Source organism: Lissotriton helveticus, chromosome 1_1, assembly GCF_964261635.1.
Source record: "Lissotriton helveticus chromosome 1_1, aLisHel1.1, whole genome shotgun sequence".
NCBI lineage: Eukaryota > Metazoa > Chordata > Amphibia > Caudata > Salamandridae > Lissotriton > Lissotriton helveticus.
In genome coordinates, this window is record NC_136057.1 from 536,143,964 (window position 1) to 536,163,111 (window position 19,148).

The 19,148-nt window shown below is 44.9% G+C and overlaps 1 protein-coding gene across 6 annotated transcripts in view; it reads left to right on the top strand.

The window, feature by feature from the left end:
* The window catches only part of PTPRO (protein tyrosine phosphatase receptor type O), a 1,002,672-nt gene that overhangs the window by 628,081 nt on the left and 355,443 nt on the right, over positions 1–19,148 (top strand). For all 6 annotated transcript variants that reach the window (XM_078674019.1, XM_078674018.1, XM_078674014.1 and 3 more), the window contains exons 8-9: positions 10,036–10,156; positions 15,561–15,754. In XM_078674019.1, the coding sequence (XP_078530145.1) occupies positions 10,036–10,156; positions 15,561–15,754 (315 nt within the window). The remainder of the gene's footprint in view (positions 1–10,035; positions 10,157–15,560; positions 15,755–19,148) is intronic.

A 19,148-nucleotide genomic window follows, 5' to 3' on the forward strand; every position in this document is an offset into this window, starting at 1 on the left:
AAGACTCCACATGCTGACACTTTTTACTTCACTTCTCTTCTGAGAATGCTACGGTAGGAATGCTACATTAAGGTTAGAGTAGGGGATATACTAATGCTTTATTTTCATCAACCCTCGATGCAGGGACATTTAGACTTGTGCTCTTTGATACTCTGCATTCTATTTCTTGAACTAATTGTTCTGTTTATGCTGCATAGATTACGCTGGGTGCGCAGATTTGGCTTTATGCTGATTTCAATGTATTTTTACACTCACATCTTGAGCTGTCTTTATGTTCAGTTATTCCTGGCTTTGTAGTAAATCAACTAACCTTACGTAGTTGTCTTTGGTTATTATGTGTCTAAAGAATCTCCTGTTGGGTTGATTTGGTTACAATAACAATCTTTCTCCTCTCAATGCATGCTTTCATGCTGCTAAAAAGAACCATTGGATTGTGAGTCTAGAACAGATCTAGAAGTTATGGACCCGGCCCTTTCGCCAGGTTTCAGTCAAACAGAACAAATCAACTTCATGTTGTTTACATTGATCAATAATAAAGTGTCACTGAGCGAGAGTTCTTCTCACATTGTGAAGTAAATGTTTTAGGTTAGATTTGTTAACTGAACTTATGTTGCAACAAAGCTATTACTGATAATAGAGGTGTAGTTTGATATAAATGTCCTCTCTTCAGTACGTCAATCATTTTTATCTTTAAGTGTTAAATCACTAGACGAAATGACGGGCAACTAAAGCAGAGACTTGACAAAAATCTCAAGTATTTGACAGATCCAATTTTGTGGTGCCTTTTAAGCAGTATAACAGGTTGTAGGTTGCTTTAAGGCGCGGATGCATGCAGGTGGATTTTCCATTGGTACGCCTGTGGCACACCTATACATTCATCTGTGGGGCGGCCACTCAGTGTTCAAGCAAAAACAAGGGATGACATCACATAAAAATGGGGGTAGCACTGAAAGAGCTCAATGAAGCACAGTATTAATTTTACACATTGCAATGGTAAAGAGAAACAGCACTTTAATATCTCTACATCTTAAACACGCTCCTAAAACAGTGAGGATTCGCTATAAGTTCAAAGGACCATTCATTTGAGTGGAGCGAGATAAAATGAGAGCACACATAAACAGACTGATTATAGGTGCAGAACTTTTAGCAAACAAAAATATGTTTTAGAAAACAGCTAAACAATCTTAACACGTGCCCTAGATAAGTAGGACAAGAAAAAGATGCCTTGTTTGGCTCACATTGCACAAGCTCTGCGAAACTAACCATGAATCAAGTATACTTATTCAGCCAAAGGAAACATATCTTCCTAATTGATTGCCTCTTAATGCTCATATTGAAAAGAGCGTCCTTCAAGGAGGTGAGATTTATCTAGAAGGTCAAGAGTAACCAGAATGGTCTCAGTTTATGTTAGACCTGGCATCCTTGGTGTGGGTTTCCCCTGTATTTTTGTCTTTGCCTTCTGTGTTTTTACTGTGTGCTGGACTTCGTTTTTGCTCCTCTAGATGCTTTGGACACTTTGCCACTGCTGTTCAGTGCCAAAGTGCAATTGCTCCTTATGTAAACTGTTGTCATGGATTAGTGTTTCCATAGTTGGCTTATTTGGTCTAATGTTAAGTCCCTAGTATTTTTATTTTGTTTCATTTACTTATAAACCGCCCGAATCACCCCATCAGGGTATCTCTGCGCTAAGACTGCCATAATCAACAAAGAAGGGACAAATCAGAACAGTGTAGTTTTCAGTGTGCCCAGGGCCTGTAAACCAAATGCTTCTGTCCATCATTTGTTTGCTGCAACACTTTTCGCCCTAAGTGGGATGGGTATGCCCAGACGTGGATGCCTTGCTCACTGTGCCACTGGATTCAAGCTAGCCTGGCTGAAGAAGGGTGACATACCCTGAAACCGGTCCCAGGATGCTTGTTCCTGGTCCAGGGAGGACCTGGCCTGGCAGTTCGGTCTGGACAGTTCCCATGAGGCACAGGGTCAAGACTGATTTGCGTATGGCTGGGTCCAAACTGGGGTGGCGTAGTGGGCAAAAGAACGATGGATTCACCCTAGATCTTTTGACTGGGGGAGAATGTTTGCATTGCCAGCATTCCATCCATCATTTCTTTGCTGCAACACTTTTCGCCCTAAGTGGGATGGGTATGCCCAGACGTAGGTCCCTTTCTCACTGTACCACTGGATTCAAGCTAGCCTGGCTGAAGAAGGGTGACATACCCTGAAAGTGGTCCCAGGATGCTTATTTCCGGTCCAGGAAGGACCTGGCCTGGCAGTTTGGCCTGGAGTGTTCCCATGAGGCACAGGGTCCAGACTGATTTGCATATGGCTGGGTCCAAACTGGGGTGGCCTAGTGGGCAAAAGAACAATGGATTCAACCCAGATCTTTTGACTGGGGGAGAATGTTTGCATTGTCAGCATTCCGTCCATCATTTGTTTGCTGCAACACTTTTCATCCTAAGTAGGATGGGTATGCCTAGACGTGGGTACCTTGCTCACTGTGCCACTGGATCCAAGCTAGCCTGGCTGAAGAAGGGTGACATACCCTGAAAGTGGTCCCAGGATGCTTATTTCCGGTCCAGGAAGGACCTGGCCTGGCAGTTTGGTCTGGACTGTTCCCATGAGGGACATGGTCAAGACTAATTTGCATATGGCTGTGTCCAAACTGGGGTGGCGTAGTGCACAAAAGAACGATGGATTCAACCCAGATCTTTTGACTGGGGGAGAATGTTTGCATTGTCAGCATTCCGTCCATCATTAGTTTGCTGCAACACTTTTCATCCTAAGTGGGATGGGTATGCCCAGACGTGGGTCCCTTGCTCACTGTGCCACTGGATTCAAGCTGCAAAAAACACAGTTGATGGACAGAATGTAGAACAATGTCATACATTCACCCCAGTACAAGGATCTGGGCCTAAATCCATCGTTTTTTTGCACTCCACACCACCCTGGGTTAGACACTGGCTGTATGCAAATCAGCTCTGACCCTGTGCCTCATGGGAACAGTCCAGTCCGAACTACCAAGCCATGTCTTTCCCAGACCGGAATCAAGCATCCAAGGACCGGTTTCTGGCTATCAGCCTTCATCAGCCTGAATAGCTTGACTCCAGTGGTGTGGAGAGCCTGGGACTCACGTCTGAGCATACCCAGCCCACTCGGGGTGAAAATTGCAAAAAACATAGTTGATGGACAGAATGTAGAACAATGTCATACATTCACCCCAGTACAAGGATCTGGGCCTAAATCCATCGTTTTTTTGCACTCCACACCACCCTGGGTTAGACACTGGCTATATGCAAATCAGCTCTGACCCTGTGCCTCATGGGAACAGTCCAGTCCGAACTACCAAGCCATGTCTTTCCCAGACCGGAATCAAGCATCCAAGGACCGGTTTCTGGCTATCAGCCTTCATCAGCCTGAATAGCTTGACTCCAGTGGTGTGGAGAGCCTGGGACTCACGTCTGAGCATACCCAGCCCACTCGGGGTGAAAATTGCAAAAAACACAGTTGATGGACAGAATGTAGAACAATGTCATACATTCACCCCAGTACAAGGATCTGGGCCTAAATCCATCGTTTTGTTGCACTCCACACCACCCTGGGTTAGACACTGGCTATATGCAAATCAGCTCTGACCCTGTGCCTCATGGGAACAGTCCAGTCCGAACTACCAAGCCATGTCTTTCCCAGACCGGAATCAAGCATCCAAGGACCGGTTTCTGGCTATCAGCCTTCATCAGCCTGAATAGCTTGACTCCAGTGGTGTGGAGAGCCTGGGACTCACGTCTGAGCATACCCAGCCCACTCTGGGCGAAAATTGCAAAAAACACAGTTGATGGACAGAATGTAGAACAATGTCAGACATTCACCCCAGTACAAGGATCTGGGCCTAAATCCATCGTTTTTTTGCACTCCACACCACCCTGGGTTAGACACTGGCTATATGCAAATCAGCTCTGACCTGTGCCTCATGGGAACAGTCCAGTCCGAACTACCAAGCCATTTCTTTCCCAGACGGGAATCAGGCATCCAAGGACCGGTTTGTGGCTATCAGCCTTCATCAGCCTGAATAGCTTGACTCCAGTGGTGTGGAGAGCCTGGGACTCACGTCTGAGCATACCCAGCCCACTCGGGGTGAAAATTGCAAAAAACACAGTTGATGGACAGAATGTAGAACAATGTCATACATTCACCCCAGTACAAGGATCTGGGCCTAAATCTATCATTTTTTTGCACTCCACACCACCCTGGGTTAGACACTGGCTATATGCAAATCAGCTCTGACCCTGTGCCTCAGGGGAACAGTCCAGTCTGGATTCAAGCTAGCCTGGCTGAAGAAGGGTGACATACCCTGAAACCTGTCCCAGAATGCTTGTTACAGGTCCAGGGAGAACCTGGCCTGGCAGTTCGGTCTGGACTGTTCCCATGAGGCACAGGATCAAGACTGATTTGCATATGGCTGGTTCCAAACTGGGGTGGCGTAGTGGGCAAAAGAATGATGGATTCAACCCAGATCTTTTGACTGCGGGAGAATGTTTGCATTGTCAGCATTCCGTCCATCATTTGTTTGCTGCGACGCTAGTGGGCTTGCAGCACTTATTGTGCCACCCACACAAGCAGCCTTGCAGAAGGGTCTCAGGCCTGCCATTGCAGTGTCTCTGTGCAGTCTAGTTCTGCCATGACGACCTGGCAAGTGCACCCACTTTCCAGGCCCTAACCTTCCCTCTTCTTACATGTGAGGCAACCCTAAAGTAGGCACTAGGTACCCCTTGGGCAGGGTGCAGAGTATGTGAGAGGTAGGACATGCCCTGCTGTGTGTGGCCTGTCCTAATAGTAAAATACTGACAATTTTGTTTTTCGCTATTGAAAGGCCATCTGTCCCTTAGGATAGAATACAAAGTTTACTTATAACATCTTATAAGTATAACTGCCCATTGGAACAAGATAGGAAAAGGGAATTTAGCATGCCTGAACTCAGAATCTAAAGGTGCATCTTTTATTAAGGATGATTTTACATTCTGGGTTTGAAAATACCACATTTAGTATGTGAGTACTTTCTTGCTTAGCCATCCATTGTGCCTCTGCTAGGGTTGTGTATTGACTGTCTGGCTCTGGAGTGACAGGGGCTGGGGATATGCATTCTGTTCAGACAGCCACTTGAGGAGGAGGGGGGTGAGGTTTGTCCTGCCTTCCCAGGGTGAGTCAGGGCTGGGCTGAATAGGCCTGGGCTGCATTCAGTGTAGGGGAGGAGATTTCTTTCACACCTGAATGGGCCTGGTCACCTTGGACAATGCTATCTCCACCTCCTGCCGGGAAGCTGCACCAGAGAGGACAGAACTAGTTTGGACTGAGCACCGAGCCTCTCTGACACCAGAGAACAAAGAGAAATGGACTATACATTTTGGGGCCCAGACCCCTCAATTTTAGATCACTTTTGGAAATCAAGAGGAACAGCTGCCATGGAGAAGAGCTGGTAGAAGCTGGAGGAGTAGTACTGCCTTTGCTGTGTGCTGTCTGGGGTTGGCCAGCAGTAGCCTTTTTGTGCTAAGGAGAGGAACTGTGTGTGTATCCTGCTTGACAAAGTATCTCCAAGGGCTTGAGGTAGAGCTTGCGTCCTCTTTAAGAAGTCTCAGGAGCAGCAAAGACTTCATTATCCTTCAGGGCACCATCTCTGGAACCGCTGGTTTCAGTCGGTGCAGAAGAAAAGTGCAGCCGACTCTGTCACTGAGTCCATCGCAGGTTCAGTGATCTGAAGGCACTGCAGAAGGCACTGCCACCCTTCGCACTGCATCCTTGGTCTCATTGACTAAGCTATTGCTTGCACGGCGCCCTGTTGGCACTGCACTCCGCACCGCCTCACTTCACCCTGCCCGAACATCACCGACACCGTTGCTGCCCAACCTGAACATTACTTAGCTCTGTTGCCTGCAACGAGACCTGCCGGCACGGCATCGAGCACCGCCTCACTCTGCATCATAAGCCTTGGCCTCAGCGATACTGTTGGATGACCATCACCGCGCCGCTGCCTGCACCGTGCCATGAGGGCACCGCAAGCTGCACCACTTTCACTTCACATTGCACCCGCGACGGTTGCTCCAACCATCCTGCAGCAACATGTCAGCCTCAACAAGAAAGGTGCTGTCTATGAGTCTGTAGATACTTTAGCTGACCTGTACCCATGCGGTCGGCTGGAACTGTTACACTCAGCATCGCCGTAGCCCCGGAAGAAGCTACTGACTAAGAAGAACTGTGTTTTTCAGCCATTCTTGCAAATTGAATGGTATCTTCTAAATTAACTATTTTTACACTATCATATGTTGGATTTCTGTCGTATTGGATCTTGTTGGTATAGATAAAGATTTGCTCATTTTTCTAAACTGGTGTGGTGTCCATTTGCAGTGTTTTCACTGAGTTACTGTATGCATGCACAAATGATTTACACCTGCCTCTAAGATAAGCCTGACTGCTCATGCCAAGCTACAAAGAGGGTAAGCAGGGGTTATTTCAGTAGTGTATCCCCCTTACCCTGACTAGGAAGAAGGGTCCCTACTTGGACAAAGGCGCAAACCATTGCCAACTAGAGACCTCCATTTCTAACAGTTTATCAATGCACTACTGAAAAATACCAGCCAAAGATGCAACGGGGGCAGAAATATAAAACTGGGAAACTAAACTATGCAAGATGCAAATGGGGACATATAAATCTAAAAGATTAAGAGCCCGCATGGAGAGCAAAGATGATTCCTACTTGTATGAATAACAAAGAGAGCGCTTTACTCAAGGGTTTCTATGAAAACCTAATGACTAGTTGGTGCAGCTAGACGTAAAGACAAGCATAAGGAAAGACAAGCAGTTAGGTAATGGGAAAAAAAGCATTCAAATGGAACAAAAAAAAAGGTGTTTCACTCCAGTTGTGCCAAAAACAAGATGGATCCCATGCTGGGTGATGGTAAGATGTTCGAAAGTGTCCACAAATAAAAACATAGAAAACGTTGTTGCTTGGATTCTGATGCACAAATAACGAATATTGGAGGCATCCAAATGTAAGCCAAAATGCTATAAGATGTTTTAATAACTGATATCCATAAACAAAAATATGTGGACAAAAAACCTAGGAGCATATTATCAAGAACTCAGATAAAATTATCGCCGCTTTAGCGGCAGGAAACTGCAGCTAAAACGGCGATAATGGGCTTGATGATATGTCCTTGTGAATTCCCATAGCGACCCAGGTTCTGGTGTTAACCTGGACTGCTATGGGAATTCACAAGGGCATATTATCAAGCCGATTATCGCCGTTTTAGCAGCAGTTTCCTGCCGCTAAAGCGGAGATAATTTTATCACAGTTCTTGATAATATGCCCCAAACAGATTTTTAGTTGTGCACTGTTTCACTTTGACGCAGAGGGTACTCTTTCGTTATTGCGATGAAGTACTCTCTCCGTCAAAGCCTAAATCAGGCGCAAAGTACCATAATTGAGATGCAGGCATATTCTGTATGTTATTAGGTAGACCAACACAAACGTATAGCCAACATGTGCTGTCCAGTTCCATAATTATAAAATGCTTAACAATAAATATATCTAAAGGGGGATTCAAATCAAAGGGAATTAGATCAGAAGACTGCAATCTATAAATATGTTAATGAAAATGATGCGGATGCACCAACAAGAAACTCTAACAGGACATCTCTTTTTAAATGCCTCTTCCTTAATAATAAGGGGCAAGGCGGAGAACAACCATAAAAGAAAGAACATGAGGCTGAAAGTGAGGAAAGCAGCAGTTGACTCATTCATAAATGCAGCTGTAAAAGCTATTACCTCACAAAAACAGAGCCACTGCACCAAATACGAAAGTCAACTTTTTAAAAGAACTTTCCAAATGATGAAAGGCACACCCTGAACATATCTTCACTGTTGAAGCTCACAGCTCAACGCTCACACAGTGCATCAGAATTTCCATATGTGTCCCTTTCTGCAATATAAAAATACTTTGAACCCAATATCACACAAACCAATGAACCTCTTGCATGTGACAGCAAATGTATTCAACCAAGTTAACGATGTAACTCCCAAATCGGCGTCTCGAGCATGAAAGCATGAAAGCATGTCTCCCCCTCAAAATAAATCATCCCCATGACAGACCAAACACCTATTTGACATCACTTCATGCAAAAGAGCCCTGTCCAGAGAAATGGTTCAATGTATCCAGCCTTCCCATCATTCTGCACAAAAGTGTTCAAAAATCCGTTTGATTCCGCTCCACAGTGGATCCTCAGCTCACGAAACATTTGGGGCCAAATTATCAAGAAAGGGCGATACACTATCGCCGCTTTTATCAGCAGGAAACTGCCGCTAAAGCGGTGATAATGGGCTTGATAATATGCCCTTGTAAATTCCCATAGAAGCCCAGGGTAACACCAGAACCTTGGCTGCTATGGGAATTCACAAGGGCATATTATCAAACCCATTATCGCCGCTTTAGCGGCAGTTTCCTGTCGATAAAAACGGCGATAATGTATCACCCTTTCTTGATAATATGGCCTATTTGGTCTCCTTAACCTCACCGTTATCACGGGAGTAAATAAAGGAATCGCCTTGGCCCCTATAGTTTTTCTCTCCATGCACACTAACGATGTCAGTGACAACAGACACAAATACGCCACAGACAGACTGCACCAAGGCCAAGAGAAATACAATGGGGCATATTACCAAGCAATAGTGATAGTTATCGCTATTGCTTGTTAGAGGCAAAATTTTACCGCTGAGCAGCGGCGATTTTTACCGCAGATAAGTCTTGGTATTACCAAGGACAGAAGCATAGTAAGACTGGAGGGGAGTAGGCTTTAGATTTTCGTACAATCAGGCTGTCGTGTAATGTGTAAATATTTTATATGACAAGCATGGTGCATGAGGGGGGCCTAAGGGGCAATGGAAAGTGAGAGGCATGCAGAATGGTGGCAGTACAAAGAGAGAAAACACAACATTTTTGTTAAATAACTAATATTATTAAGGACTTTCAAAACAGAGAGTGTGTGTGTGCGTTTTTATCTGTGGGTATGTAAAAAATAATTCTGCAAAAATCCGACTGTCATCTCGCAATACCAAATGTGAAAGCACCTGTGCTCAACTTTTTATCAGAAAATACATTTGTTGAAGGGGAGTGGTGTAACACCCCAAACGTCAGCCCCCCCTCGAAGCTGTGTCGTTGCCCATATAATAGATCAGTAGTAGCTTAATTCACCAACTACAAAGATCCGCTTCCTACACTGAGGGGCTTATTTAGGAAAGCCCGGCATCACTTTTCACCAGATAAAGTGGTACATGCGTGATGCAGTGTTCCTACTCAGATTTATGAAGCCACACAAGGCCAACCTGTATGGCTTTAAGTGGCCCAAAAAATCTTGAGCTAGGCGAGGCAGCGCAAATCGCTGTGACACCTTACTCTGCCCCCGGGAGGAGTCCCATGGGCATTGCAGTAGTCTTCCCCACGCAACACTCATGGATTTGGAGAGGTGAGGTATAATGAGGAGATATTATTTTCTCCTCGGTTTTTGCTCTTTCTATGTGTGCTGCAGAATGCCCCTTCCTGCACAAGAACAATCCTCCCTGCAAAGGAGTCAAGGGCGCCTATGTTGGCGCTAGACGGCCAAAACGGCACCAGCTCAGAGAGAAAGTACAGGAATGCACCATATTGCTAAAATACAGTGCATTCCTGCCCTTTCACTTTGGCATAGGGCAGCGCAGCACCGCAAGCTGCCTTGCTGGGCTTTCCTACACCAAAATCCCATAAATATGCTCCTCAGTGTTTCATCCTTTTGAAGTCAATAAAATAGGCACAGCTGAAGTGATTAATACGTAGTTAAGGCCCAGAGATTTGATGAAAAGACTATAATAAATAAGAATAATACTGTTATTAAAATTAGTAGTATTAATATTAGTAGCAGTTGTAATCATTTAGCAGTGGCTAGACACAGCAAACGACCAGAAGTATTCCAAAACTTCAAGCCCGTACATTCATGTCTTTTTCTCTCATGCAGGTCAACATGACGAACAACATTATCGATAACCTGGTTCCGGGCGCACAGTATCAAGTGACGATTTATCTGCGGAAAGGCCCTTTGATTGGTCCACCGTCGGACCCTTTAACATTTTCTATTGGTAAGCTCTCTACGCATCATCTCTTTTGTTGAAATAGTGCACAGCTGTAATTGGGCCAGGTGGGCGGTGTCAAATGCATGTGCCATAGTCTTTTTTTTTTTCCTTCTATGTAATAATTTGTTTTCTCCTTCACAAGACGGGCATGGCAGGGAGGAGGCAACAGTATCTCATTACCGTCCTAACGTGAAAACGTAATTAGGCTCGATTTGTATACCACAGGTGGAAATCTCAATCTACCAGTTATATTGCAAGGGATTCCTACCAGCTCCACTAACACCATTCTGGTCTTTGGACAGCATATTATATGCATCCCTCTGAAATAAATTAGATAACCTCCACTGGAGAGGCCATTAGGCGCTTGTCACCAGCTCAAATGCTCCTCAAATCTAAATTTCCTGTAGCATTTTAGTGTTTGTCCCATCCCCACTTGGCAGGATCTGTAGCTGGTCTGCTGGCATCTCCTCCAAGGACTTCCACATACAGAAGCCTTGTCTTCCCTGTAGAACTGCTACGCAGGACCTACCTCTCGCCCTGGTGATGTTTAATCTGGCCTAAGGTGTTCCCAACCTCTTGATAACACTCTGTCTAGTTCTGTGCTCATTTCTGTTTTTGGCTCATGGACAGATTCAACCCTACTGCCAGCTCCTTGCTGCACACAAAGGCCTGATTATGAGCTTGGGAATGGGTTACTCATCACAAAGGGGACGGATATCTCGTCCGCCCTATTACGAGTCCCAATATATCAACTCGTAACATGGCAGGCGAGATATCCTTCACGTTTCTGATGGAGTAACATGTCCGCCAAACTCGTAATCCGGCCCCAAGCGGCATTTCCCCACATAGATTAGGCCTGTCCCTGTTATTAATGGTGGGACATCTGCCTCTTTCTACTTTGAAATGGTCTCCAAGTACGCTGAAGGGGGACTGGGGCTAAGGCTAAGCCATCTTTGTAAGTGATAAGGAGTGAAGCAAAATATTTTCCCCACCACCAGGATCTCAAAAGCAACAACTTTCTCTACAAAACAAAGAGCTGGGGTCTGCTAAAATGCTCCCAGACAGGGAACACTATTTTCTTCAAAGTTAGCATGTCTCAAATTCCACAACTAAGGTCAGGAACTACATTACAGCTACCTCTATATTGATGTCCTTTCACTGTTCAGCATCTTCTGTGTTTTAACCCACGCTAGTAATGCTGTTTTAAAATTAAGACTGTTCAGCTGTTCAGCTGTTTACCTGCTGACAGTTCATTTCCAGGCTGCAGTCTCAATAGTTCCACAGATTCTGTTTTATTAAAAAAAAAAGTGTTTACATTTTCCTTGATTGGTAGTCAGAGGTCACGAGAGGTCACTTCCTGAGATGGCATCGAGAGTTCACAAGGAATGGGACCTTAATGTTGCTACTCCTACCATTTCGGCCAATAGCACCACCGTCGGGCGTCATATAACTCCAGGGCTGCAGAGAATAATAGTATTATTAGCTCCTGGACTGAAGGGCCGTAGACGTTCATTGAATTCACATGCATCCACTGGGCTCTGTTTCGCCACTCAGATCGCCTTCCGGTTGTAAGGCTTTTGGTGTTACAATTGCCTGAGTTGCTGCAGGTTAAATTGCCAACGATGAATCTCAGAAAAAACAGAGGCTTTAGCGTTCTGTAACATAAAAGTAGACAGGGCGTGTGAGCGTAACCATCTTATGTGTTTATTATTTATTTAGCCTTTTAATATATCATGTACAAGGTGCTAAAGCATCACAGAGCTTCGCAGAGTAGTAAAGGAACAATTTCCTATAGGAAGACAGATACATTGATAAATACGTCATAAAATGGTACCGTCAAGAAGCAAAACGTCCATATAACTAACAGACCTAAGTGTACACAAGTAAAAACTAAGAGCACATTATGAAGTGAGCCTGTCAGAGAAGTAAAAATAGATCGGCAAACCCACATCCGCTTGAAGTCAAAAGTGCAGAAAAACAAATCCAAGCCTGGGTCATATCCAAAAGGTTCAACCATACACGTTTTAAAGCATGGGCACAGTGGGCTCTGGCCCAGGGCCCCAGCCTTTCAGGGGTGTCTTGTAGATCCAGTTCTGTTCTGCTGAGAGTCTTGCCCTGATTAACTTAAATAATTCTAAGAAATTTTAAGAAATCCAAAAAACTATGCCGCACTCTCGAGAAAACAGGGAGAAAAAACCCAACCACTGACAACCTGACCACCTTCAAGACAGCCACCCGCAAACACCACCAATTGATCCGATCCACGAAGAAATCAGAATTCAAGGATCGACTCGACAACAACGCCCAAAACAGCAAGGAACTATTCAACATCAACAACCACCGCAGCCTCAAACGACATTACTCCCTCCCAAGACCTCTGCGACTCGTTATCCTCTTTCTTCCACAGCAAAATCGCCGACATACATAACAGCTTTGAGAACATTTCCAAAGAACAGTCCACTTCACCCACCTCCGAACCTAAACTGCCCTCTAACATCCTTAACGCCTGGAACCCAATCACCACTGAAGACACCATCCGCCTAATGAACTCCATCCATTCAGGCTCGCCAACCGACCCCTGTCCCCACCACATCTTCAACAAAGCAGACTCCATCATCGCACCCCATCTCCGTGATGTCATCAACTGCTCCATCAACTCCGCTACCTTCCCAGAAAGCTGGAAACACGCCGAACTCAACGCCCTCTTGAAGAAACCCACAGCGGACCCCTCTGAACTTAAGAACTACCGCCCCATCTCCCTCCTCCCATTCCCTGCCAAAGTCATTGAGAAAGCCGTCAATAGCCAGCTCGCCGCCTTCCTTGAATCCAACAACTCCCTCGACTCCTCACAGTCCGGCGTTCGAGCCAAACACAGCACCGAAACCGCCCTTATTGCAGCAACAGACGACATCCTAAAACTACTGGACAACGGAGAAACAGTTGCCCTCATCCTACTTGACCTCTCCGCAGCCTTCGACACAGTCTGTCATAGCACCTTCATACAACGCCTCAACAACATCGGCATACAAGGAAAAGCCTTGGACTGGATCATCTCGTTCCTCGCCGGGAGAACCCAGAGAGTCCGACTCCCCCCATTCAAATCAGAGGCCACTGAAGTCATCTGCGGGGTACCACAAGGATCATCACTCAGTCCCACCCTCTTCAACGTTTACATGAGTCCCCTCGCATCCATCTCGCGACAACACAACCTTAACATCATCTCTTACGCTGACGACACCCAGCTGATCCTTTCCCTCACCAAAGACCCAAACACCGCCAAAACCAACCTACACAAAGGGATGAAAGAAGTAGCCGAGTGGATGAAGAACAGCCGTTTAAAACTGAACTCGGACAAAACAGAAGTCCTCATCCTAGGATCATCCCCCTCTGCCTGGGATGACTCATGGTGGCCATCGGCCCTGGGCACGGCACCCATACCCACAGACCACGCACATAACCTAGGCTTCATCCTAGACTCCTCCCTCTCGATGACCAGACAAGTCAACGCCGTCTCATCCTCCTGCTTCAACGTACTTCGTATGCTCAAAAAAATCTTTCGTTGGATCCCCACCGAATCAAGAAAGACTGTCACCCACGCACTGGTCACTAGCCGACTGGACTATGGAAACACCCTCTACACCGGAACCACAGCCAAATTACAGAAAAAACTCCAACGCATCCAAAACGCATCAGCCAGACTCATATTGGACATCCCACGCCAAGCTCACATTACCGGTCACCTGAAAGACCTCCACTGGCTTCCCGTCAACAAGAGAATAATGTTCTGTCTCCTCACCCACGCACACAAAGCCCTCTACGACCTAGGACCCGAATGCCTCAACAAACGACTGTCCTTCTACACACCGACCCACCAACTAAGATCCTCCAATCAAGCCCTCGCCGCAGTTCCACGCATCCATAGATCCACCATGGGAGGAAGGTCCTTCTCCTACTTGGCGGCCAAAACCTGGAATTCTCTCCCCACTCACCTCCGCCTTACCCAGAACCACATCTCCTTCAGGAAGGAACTTAAAACCTGGCTATTCGATAAATAATGCACCCCCTCCCCCAAGCGCCTTGAGACCCTCTGGGTGAGTAGTGCGCTATACAAATTCCTGAACTTGAATTTGAACTTGAATTCTTAAACAGATCGTTTTAACTATCATTTTGCTCTAATTTATTTTTCGATATGATTGATGTGTGAGAATCTACTACAGACATTTTGCAGAGAAATGTTGTGTTTATGTTTCATGCAACATCCCAGTGGTGTAGCTAGACTAGTTGACGCCTGTGGCGGCCCCTGTGGCGTCCTCCTTGCAGCTGTATGTAAGAGTGTGGGGCGTGCTGGTGATACCTGCGGCCGCCGCCCGAGGCCGTGCTGTGTGTGAGAGGGGGCTGGTGATGCTGCAGGTAAGGGTGGGGGAGGGAGGCCGCCTCCCCCAAATCTCGTGTCACCGAGGTGGTCCGCCCCCTCTTGCTACGCCACTGCAACATCAATAAAACAATTCTTTTCGATCAAAACAGAACCTCAGATATGAAAAATGAGAGTGGGTCATAGAGATTATTTGCAGTAATTTTAGTGCACTGCAACTGTATTACAATATTGAAAACACATCCCTATCCCTGAATTTTAGATGCAAACACATTTAGAATTTTGACGAGCCTTCCTGTGCACTGTCAGCGACCTTGCAAAAGAAGGCTTGAAAAAGCTGAAATTGAATCATACTTTTCTGAACAGGGGCCCCCAAATACATTTGGCTCAGGGCCCCAAAATCCTTAAGATGTCTCTGGGTTCAACCCCTTTGGTGAGATTTCAAACCAGTATAAATAGGCTGCACATAATAAGTTTAGCATCTCTTAGGCACGGCTGGACTTGCCTTTTATTCCACTGCCCATTTCCCTGATGAGTTGGGGCCCGCCTATTGGAGGCTGTTTTGGAGAGCCCCGCCCCCTTACTAATGTAAAATAAGGCAGCATGTTTAATGTAATTATCTGTGTCGAAACATAGCAGCAATCTCTCTTTGGGAATGGTTGAGTTTAGGGAGGATTAAGTCAAAATAATGTTGCCATTCCCCAAATCGATGATACTAGTTCTATTTAAGTGAGACACTATTTGTCCACAATTCAGAAACAGGCTGCACTAAATCACCAGATACAAGCGTCACCAAAAATAAAGAACCACCATCAAGCCTTGTGCGGAGTTCTGGATGAGGACTCCAGACGCTCACATACAGGCTGGACTTTACCTGGTTTCAATCCCTACCTCACCTGCTTTATATGGGCTAAACCGTCAACCTACCCTTCTATATTTACTCTTCTTTGTCTCCGTGTTCATATCTTGAAATGTTGCGGTACACTGTCAATACTATGCATCAAATGCATTCATCAATATGTGTATGTTTAATTTTAGATCCTACAGGAATTAAAGATTTGGTGCTTTACCCCGTGGGGCCCACAGCTGTGGTTCTGAGCTGGAGCAGGCCCTCCTATGGGGTATTCCGGAAGTACATGGTGGAAATGTTTTTCTTCAATCCGGTGACAATGACGTCGGAGTGGACACCCTACTATGAGATCGCGGCTACTGTCTCTTTAACGGCATCAGTGGTAAAGTATATGCACATACTCTCACTGACTAACAATAAACGTATATTGAAAGTTACCTAAACACTGCTGAGAATGGTCTTTAGATGATGTTGAGATACCCGTATAGCAGAAAAATCTTTCTTAAGTGTTCATTTAGCAATTTTAAAACCAATTACCTTCTTCAAAGATAGCATCATTTTTGGAAAGTGCACCCACTAACTGAGTTGCCATATGGGAAAAACGATTCAGGGGTAGGAATATAATTGGGAAAAAATAGTCATGTATCCTATTTTTTATTTTATTTATTTGAAGTTATTACGAATCCTATTTTTGGTTTCTAAAGTTAGAAATGATACATTATCTTACAATATATCATTAAAAGTGTATGTTTTCAGAATATTTCACTTCGTTTTCTAGATAAAGCACGTAACAATCGTCTTATAAAAGGTTCATTTTATTACAGTATACAAACATTCAAAATAACTTCAAATTCCATTGTTAATCTACACCTGAAGAAATGCTAAATAAAATAATAATTATAAGCGATTCATTTATGTCAATTGTTGTTTGTGAGTGAACCTTGACCAAAAATATTCCATGGTGCTGCTTTCCACCAAATGTAGGGAGATATGTGCAAGGAAGTGGCGGAGCGTGTCGTTAGCCTTCTTGGCTTAAATACACGCTCCACCACTTCCGAAACACAAAGCTGCACCACATTTACAAGAATGTGGTGCAGCCTTGCGTTTCACCCTGCGATGGCGTTAAGTTTGGCGACTTAGTGCCAACGCAGGCACCCTTGTACCAGAGTGCAAGGGTGTCTGCGTGCAGTGGAGGTTTGTTTATGTGTAGGGAGGTGTCCCTTCCTGCACATAAACAACCCTAAAATGCCATTCTGTCACTTTCATGTGTGCTGCTTCATGCAACAGACATGAAAGTGACAAAATTGATTTTTTTTAAAGGTTTGTGTATGTACAGGAAGGGGCACCTTCCTACACATTAACAAAGCATGGCATTTTGCTTTTTCCATATGTGCTGCACAAGGCAGCACACATAGAAAAAGCAAACATGAGGAGAAATAATGCATTTATCCTCTTTTCGCCAACTTAAGACCATGGTTTTCCTGGTCTTAATTTTGGCACTGCCTCCTATGTACGCCACCCTTGTACATAGTGGGCAGCGTCAAATACAATGGGTGTTGCGGTGGAATGACCACCACAACACCTACTGCTCGCCCCTTTCACGCTAACCATAGCGTGAAAGGCGGTCTTATGTACAAGGCAGCGTTAAGTGACTTAACGCTGCCTTGTATATAAGGCGCAGCCCCTATCGCCACCACAACTCCGTAAAAGTGGCGTGCTAGCTTTAGGGGCTTGTACATATGCCCCTTAAGTGGACTACAGTGGGCTTAAAAGTGGGTCCTGATTTGCTTGTGCGCCAACCCATGCTGGGACATATGTGTATATTGGATGGGTTGACACTTGGACACAACTTGGGGTGGTGTTTGGGGGGATATTGTTGGGGAATTGTGGACTATGATAGATGTATATTCATTCTACTCAGATTAGTTTATAAACAGAGTTTACTAGAGTCCTGGAGCAGGCCCGCCCCATTCTAAGTATAACTGCCTATATCACAGTCGTCCTGCTGTCACTTGGTATTTCCAATCTGTAGTCTTGGCCAACAAAGATTGTGGTGGGGTTTTTGGAACTCAGAATAGTGAAGAGGAGGTGATAATTGAGGTGCTGTTAAAAATCATTGGAGGATATTACCAAACTTATTTACCACTGATATCCCAGAGCTAGTTGTTTTTGTTTGCATCACTTTACATTATCCCTGCACCTCGTCCTCCTCGTTATAGCTTTTACTCGTGAGGCTGCCTCATCCCCCCCCATAGGATCAGAACCCTAGCTTGCTTGAAGTACAAAAAGCGTGCTTGGTGCATAAGGATCCCTTACACCCCAGATGCCTACTGTTCTGTTTTCCTGCCCTCCGGAGTCGCTGCTTAACTTAAAGGTAAGTACTTACTGCATCCTGCTTTAGCAGTTACCATGAAATTGCATTGGTTCCTTGTTACACCACCTAGGTGTTTTAGCTGGTGCAGGGGAAGATTACAAACAGGTATACTGAGCAAAGAATTCTGCCATTGACCTTTGTTCACCACTATATTAGTGCACACACGGTGCGTGCACATTGATAGGAGGTGCGCACAAGGTTCTTTTTCCCTAGTGAGTCTTGCTTTGTGAGATTTCAGATTACTAAGCAATTATCATAAACGGGACGTTGCTGCCTCTATCGCGACTCGCTGTTTACAAAGAAGCCCATCGGGAGCACTTCTAGAGTCACTTTGGAAGGGCTGTGTCTCTTTCACAGTTGAATTCAATGAGGCTGTAAACAAATACTTTAGTCCAACCTCATTAAAGAAGTAGAAAAGTCTCCATGAGGATAGTTAGGAAAATGAGCTCTGTTCTAAAGGGAAATATATTCATGTGTCCTAATACCAGGAAGACCTGAAACAAGACCTGGCAAACCTGAAAGATGCCAGGATTCCAAGCCCGAGATCTCCTAACCGATAACATTTTTTGTGCAATATGATGTACCTCCAGCAGACGATCTGCTGATTCATAAGGTAATCGAGAAAATAATTTTCAAGGAGTGGAAAGATATAGACAAGTCAGGGTTTACTTTTTAAAAGATAGGCATTAGAGAAGTGCAAAGAGAAATATCCCCTAATTCCAAAAGTGAACACTATATTAGCCTGCATGTCTACTTCAACTTTCTTGGCCTCAGAAGAATCACCCTTTCTGATCCATCAGATAAAAGAGGGGAAGTAGATATTAAACGGTTTTACTTAGCCTACAATATTTTCTTGCATGCATCTTCATATGGAGCATATGCACATCAACCAATCTTAAAGAACTTTCAGTTGTTCTACAACTGCCTGCAGGATCATAAGTTCCCACAGACATTTTAGTGAATATGGAGCTGCTTTCCCAGTTCCTCACCATCATTTCTTTCAATTCACTTAGGGCTTCAGCTACTGTATTCGCGAGCATCTATTTCTGCAAAACACCATCTGTGGCTTAATTTGTGGAAACTGGAGCAGGCTCAAAGGTCCCAAATTCTCCACTTACCTTCCACAGAAGATGAGCTGTTTTCCACAAAACTTGATAATTTGCTCAATAAAGTTGGAAGGAGAGAAAAATTATTCAAACATTTAATTAATTTCCTCTGAAAAAGTCATTGATTCACAAAAAAACTCCAGGACAGACCTCTCTTTTGAGGCCAAGCTCGAGGTCGAGGAGTCACGGGAGGGAGCAATTTGCAACCACAGCTGCAGGCCCAAGGTCCTAAAAATTACCTATCATGGGAGGAAGGATAAGCCTCTTTTGCGAAAGATGGAAAGTAGTAGTATCTG